Genomic DNA, 6,221 nt, shown 5'->3' with positions numbered 1-6,221 from the left:
CTCTGTCCTTACCAATGTATGCTGCTTCAGTCCTCATGCCTTCTCCAAGATGAAGGCTTCCAGTCTCAACAGAAGTTGCAACTGCAAAAAAAAGCTACCCAGTTAACACACATCTCTCAGTTACTCCGGGCAAAATGATTAGCCTAAGGAGGTAAAAGAGCTACTGAGGGCTGGCTGTCTTCCATATACCGGCACTGGGGTGCAATTTGTAACGTAGAATATGTGTGCTCTGGAGACCACCTGGATATGGATAGACTCCTTTGAGGAGCCCATTTGAGAAATATTTCCTCTGCTGAACTACAACAGCTTTTTGCAACTGCATTCCATGCAGTAGCAATCCTGAAAGCACATTTTTGGTAAACATATGATTAACACCATTTCTGAAGGAACAGCTGCCAAACACAGCAGCAAACTCTCTTGAAAATTTCAGTCACCACGTGCATTGGAAACCACAGCAACAGACTTAAACAATCCAGGAGCGTTGCTTTATTAAAATCTTTATTCACACAATGCAGAGTCTGACCCTGGGCACACAAGTAGAAAGTCACAATTGTGTTTTGTTTTCTTCTTAACAACCTCAATTTGTGCAGCTGCTCCCAAGAGCAGTCCTCTGGCAGTTCCAAAAGAGGTGCTTGTTTCAAGCGTTTCGCTCCAGCTGCCACAACAAATAATTTACCTTCTTAATAAATTATTAGTTTTCAGTTGAAGTTTGCTTGGCAAGATGCATACTCCAGTTCATTAGATGCCCACAGAAGAGCAGGTTTCAGTGCTCCCTCCATGCTGACTGCTGACTCAGGAGGCAGGAGATAAACAGCAGCAGGCTGATGGCACTTTTAAATTGGTTCTTGATTTCTGTGCCTCGGCCCTCAGACCATTAATACCATCCCCAAAACAACCACCTTTTAACAGTAGAGGCTAGTCATTCATTGTACGTGCACCTGTAAGACCAAGACCAAATGCAATGAAAAGATTTAATAAAAATCTCAATGACAGAGCCTAGCATCTGCCCACAAATGAGGGGCAAGACTGACCCTGTTGGCATAGTGATGACATCATTTCTGCTCTAGGATGGCTTACTAGTTGGGACCAACATTTGATAAGCTCTTTTGCTGGAGGAAAAAAGAACTCTCATTACCAAAATGACTGAATCCAACACTGGCCTCAAAACTGATCCATAAAGCAACAAATCTGGTTTCAAGTAGAGAAGAACACAGTTTCTTTCTGCTGCCTGAGGTCCTACTGCAAGCAGTCTCTTTTACAGTGCTTTGTCTTTGATGGTCACCATGCAGAGAAAGGGGTACATTTGAACTTACTTCAAGAAGATGGAAGCTAGTGAACAAGGCAACAAGATCCTCACACTAATTTCACTTCATTGCAAGATCATATTTTTGAATGAAAACCCAAACGCTAATAAGAAATTGCAAATCAAAATCCTAATCCCATCCAACATAGACTCCTCCTGACATGTCAGAGTTCAGAGTTTATGCTTCAAAACAGAACAGGGGAAAAACAGGCTTTAGGTGCCAATATTTTCCCTTCCTTCTCCCCTCCTTGCTGAAGTTAGTCAGTTTTGTTGGAGCATTTTATGTCAATACACCAGACAATTACTCTGATTTTCTTTAGAATGACTTGTTTGTCACTTTGGGGCCTATTCTGCCACTGTTACTGATGCCGTGCAGTACTAGAGTCCATATAGCAGACTAACTGAAATCAGATTGTATGCAGCATACTATATTAACTCAGTATCGATGGAACTAGTTTCTTCCTCAAGCATTGGCCATCCACCCAAACAATTCTGCGCTAATGGAAGCCAGAGGACCAATCTGCTCATTGTCAGGAGAGAACTCACTGAACAAACAAAGTTGGCCTTTAATGAGTGGATTCACTGCTTGTGAAACTGGAATAGACAGGCACTAGTTTAAAGCCCAGCAAAAACAACTATACAAAACCACAACTGTTGGTGCACTTCAGCCCTCACCAGTCTTACACTACTATTCCAGTCCCATGCCTAATTTTGGGTAAAAGGCCTGTGGTATGGATTGTTGTCCAAAGGGGAACTGAAACAAGACTGCACTCACATTCAGGTGGAAAGTCAGTGTTGACATTATTACAGCAATTCCCCTTTCACGACACTTTGTCTAGACAACCCCATCTTTGAATAACACCAGTTGCATTTTCAAAGTCCCGTACTATGTCAACAGGCATGTTCAGCTATAACATTAACCTGTTTTTATTTCTACTTTCTTGTACTCCAGGAACACACCACCCTGCTGTGGAAAGGAAAATTTCTTCATCTACCAACCACACCAGTGCAGAGACGGAGACAACCCCGGATTCAAATGAGCAAATGCATTTATACTGTAGAAGGCTGGGAAAGGCAGTGCAATGGAGGCCAACTTGCTGTTCTTTTTCTTGTGTCCAGTAAAACAGTGCATGCAAAGGGATTTCAGTTCAGCCCTGCTATTAGGAGGAAGATTTAGAGAGGTTTTGTGCTATTTTCTCATACTCTCAAACTGATGCAAGGCCAGTAAGAGCAGACTGCAAAATCTTCTTTTCCTTCTCAAGCCCTGCATTTAAATCCTTGGTTTATTCCAACTGAGATGAACTTTGTGGCCCTACGTTAGTGGCTTTTATAATCTACTGAAGGCTGACCCAATACTAGTGTAAGTGTATAACAAGTCAAGAATGAGGTACACAGACAGCTACACAGCAAAACCTGAGCAGAACTTGTCAATCTTACGGCAGGCCCCATTATTCATTAGTGTCAGGTTTCTCTTACATTAATTTATCTCAAACTGGTACCAGGTGGGATTTCTAAGACAACCCCACCAGGGAACAGAAAATAGAAGAAAGCTGACTAATGTTGCTCATAGTTTAAGAACCCAGCCACATGAAGGGCCAGGTAGAGGGAAGGACTGAAAAGCAGATGTCCAGCCATCTGTAAAACCAGCAGCACCGAAAACTGCAATCACTGTTCTGAGTGAGAAGGACTTAGCCCTTCATGAAATACACGAACAGGGAGCAGAGGCTGCCAACCGATGCTCTCTTCTCTTTAAGACCCTTGTTTGCAACTGTTGGTTATTTGAGACGTTCGCTGAGGAGCCTTTTCCTTGTTTGAATGATCCAGGCAGCTATCCCTGTTTACAGGGCCTATGTCAAGGGGGATAAATTAGCTACATGGAACCTGTTCCTGAGTGGATTTTATCCCGCTTCTCAGCTCCAATTCAAGGAGAAATTTGCTTGATGTGGATGAAGAATGATGGGGATATTTTCTCTGTGCAGACCTTGCTATAGTCCTTATAAAACAGAAAGTAGCAGTTGGTCCAGGTAGCAATTTCCTCTGGGAACTTACATTAACTTGTAAGCATGTGCTGTAAAACAATCCTATCCCCTCCTTCATCTTTCAGCCTCATGGGTGACTTCACTGGGACTCCAATGGCAACACTGAATTATCACCACAGGTGAAGCAGGCCCCTCTTCCCAGCATGTAAGTAATGAAGGGATAGCTGAGCTCTAGATGCATCTTCTCCCACCCCTAAAAGGTGTTCATAAGAATGTTCCACCCCAGGAGGGAGTGCAAGCATTCAGTTTAATAATTATTTTATTTACCACTTCCTCTTTTTTAAAAGTAGTAGTAAAATATCCAACCAGCTCATAGCTGATTATATACAACCCTGAATCAGACTAGAACCTCATAGGAGCATACTGGAAGTGGGTGGCAGGGAAATGAAGGGGAAGAGAACTGTAATTGTTCACCTCCGTTATCCCCTACAGAACCAGTCCATGTATTTATCTCTGTACTCCACTCTTCCATTAACACCAGGAACTGTATTTTCCCAGTGCAACATCCACTTGTGGCAACAGACACTCCATAATGACCAAACTGCCACTTCAGATACCCAGCTGTCCGAAGGCTCCCAAACTTTCTACCTTCTTTCAACGCTGCCAGCTCAAGATAAAAACATCACCATCACCTTTTATCTCTGGCTCAGAAGCTGTTCCATTCATTTCCAGTCCATCCTGGCCACAACCATTCAGAACTGATTGTGCTGTTTTTCTATCATTCATGTTTTAAAACGGAGTTTCATCTGTTTCCCATTAAAATTACAAATGAGATAGAGTCATCCTGTCTTCTACCAGTACAACATCTGGCCCAAATTGGTCTGTGCACTGCTTCACTGTAGCTAAGATGCTCAAGAGCCGCTGGTCCAGGGCATCCAGGTGAGGGTCAGAGAGCACTGGTGAGATAGGATCATGAGACATGGCAGTTTTTAAGGCAGACTTCAATACCCCATTCTTCAGGTAGTTTAGCCTGTTCCAGGTGGAAACCCGGATGCTGGAAGAGAAAGAAATGAATGTCACGCCAGCACACACAGGTCTTTCCAAGTTAAGGTCCCAAGAACGTTTCCATAAAGCCAGCTTGCTGAGGGATCTGTTACAATGTGGTTATGCCTAAATAGACAGGAGCAAGTCACGTAATGACTGAGTCCCTCCCTGAATTCAGCTGCATTTATAACATAAGCAAGACCTAACATGTTTGGTAGCAAATGAAAATGAAGGGATACTCATCTAATGTGATGCAAATCTCCTTCTGACAGCTCGTAAGGAAGCTCTGAGATGGTTAGATCTTGGAACATTCCAGGCAGAGCTGGCAGAAGGAACGGTGAATCTGGCTGCTAATCAAAAGCAACATTTGGCGACAACGCACCGCTACTCTAGACAGAACTTCACTGGCCAAGGATCAGTCACAGCTGAGAAAAGGATCATATGATTACTGTTCCATACAAAGTCAATGCTTTCTACTTTGCCGTTTCATCCCTCAGATTTGAATTGTTTTCTTCTAGGGAATCTTCTGAGGTTCCTTCCATCCCGCTGTTGTAACCTTTGTTTCAGCTGATGTCCTGATACCTGATGGTGTCCAAAAGTTGCAACACTGAGTCCCTGAGTACGAGGGGAAAGGTGGTAGCACCAGTGTTTTACGGTACTACTTATACTCAGGGGACTGACAGTTCCGGAGTCCTTTTTCAAATATATAGGGAGGATGAAGGCGGGAAATGTGGGGCCCCTGCAAGATACGCTGGGCAATCTGGTGGTTGCGCCAGAGGAGAAAGCAGACCTCTTTAACCAATTCTTCACTTCCGTTTTCCTGTGCAGGGACCAGAACTTCCCCACCGTGATGCAAGACAGACTCAAGGGGAATGCCTCTAGACCTCAGGTTGGGGAGGACCGGGTTAGAGAGCTTCTGGAGGGGCTGGACATATTCAAATCAGCAGGTCCAGATGCTCTCCACCCCAGGGTGTTGGGGGAACTAGCAGGGGTTATTGCAGGGCCCTTGGCACGGCTTTATGAGCGCTCGTGGTGCTTGGGCCAGGTGCCAGATGATTGGAAGATAGCCAATGTGGTCCCCATCTTTAAAAAAGGGAGGAGGGAGGACCCGGGCAACTACAGGCCCGTCAGTCTTACCTCTAACCTTGGGAAACTCTTTGAGAAGATCATCAGGTAGCACATCTGTGATGGGCTGGCTTCAGGGATGATGCTCAAGGGGGCATTAGGGGCAAGTCATGTCAGACCAACCTGATTGCCTTTTATGATCGGGTCACAAAAGCCTTGGATGCATGTGTCACTGTGGACGTAGTCTTTCTGGACTTCAGCAAGGCCTTTGACACCGTCTCCCACCCCATCCTCGTTAAAAAACTAGGCAACTGTGGCATTGATGCCTACACAGTCAGATGGATTGCAGATTGGCTGAAGGGTCGTACACAGAGGGTGGTGGTGGACAGGTCATATTTGACCTGGGGAGCAAGTGGGCAGCGGAGTCCTCCGGGCTCGGTCCTTGGGCCTGTGCTGTTCAATTTCTTTATCAGCAATTTGGACAACAGGTTGAAAAGCAACCTGTTTAAATTTGCTGGTGTTATCAAAATTTGGGCTGAGGTGAGCACGCTAGTAGGGAGGGAAAGAAGCAAGACCTGGATAGATTGCAGGGGTGGGCTAACAAAAACAGGATGCGTTTCAATACCAATATGTGCAGGGTGATGCACTTGGGCAGTAGTAACCAGCAGCACACTTATAAGTTGGGAAACTCCCTTCTTGAGAGCACAGAGGGAGAAAGGGATCTTGGAGTCATTATTGACTCCAAGATGAACATGGACCGACAAGGCAAGGTCACAGTTGGCAGGGCTAACTGGACCTTGTCGTGCATCCACAGATGCATCATGAGCAGG

At 44.9% G+C, this 6,221-nt stretch overlaps 1 protein-coding gene across 1 annotated transcript in view; it reads right to left on the bottom strand.

Moving 5' to 3' along the window:
* Positions 1-466: 466 nt before the first annotated feature.
* FAM20B (FAM20B, glycosaminoglycan xylosylkinase) overlaps positions 467-6,221 on the bottom strand; it is a 29,508-nt gene continuing 23,753 nt past the window's right edge. Inside the window, exon 7 of the mRNA XM_019530908.1 lies at positions 467-4,336. Within this exon, the coding sequence (XP_019386453.1) occupies positions 4,105-4,336 (232 nt within the window). The 3' untranslated portion in view covers positions 467-4,104. The remainder of the gene's footprint in view (positions 4,337-6,221) is intronic.

The sequence above is a fragment of the Crocodylus porosus genome, unplaced genomic scaffold (assembly GCF_001723895.1).
Source record: "Crocodylus porosus isolate Cpor-Errol unplaced genomic scaffold, CroPor_comp1, whole genome shotgun sequence".
NCBI classification, from domain to species: Eukaryota; Metazoa; Chordata; order Crocodylia; family Crocodylidae; genus Crocodylus; species Crocodylus porosus.
Note: the sequence above shows the minus strand (reverse complement) of the source record. Positions and strands in the feature narration are given on the sequence as shown.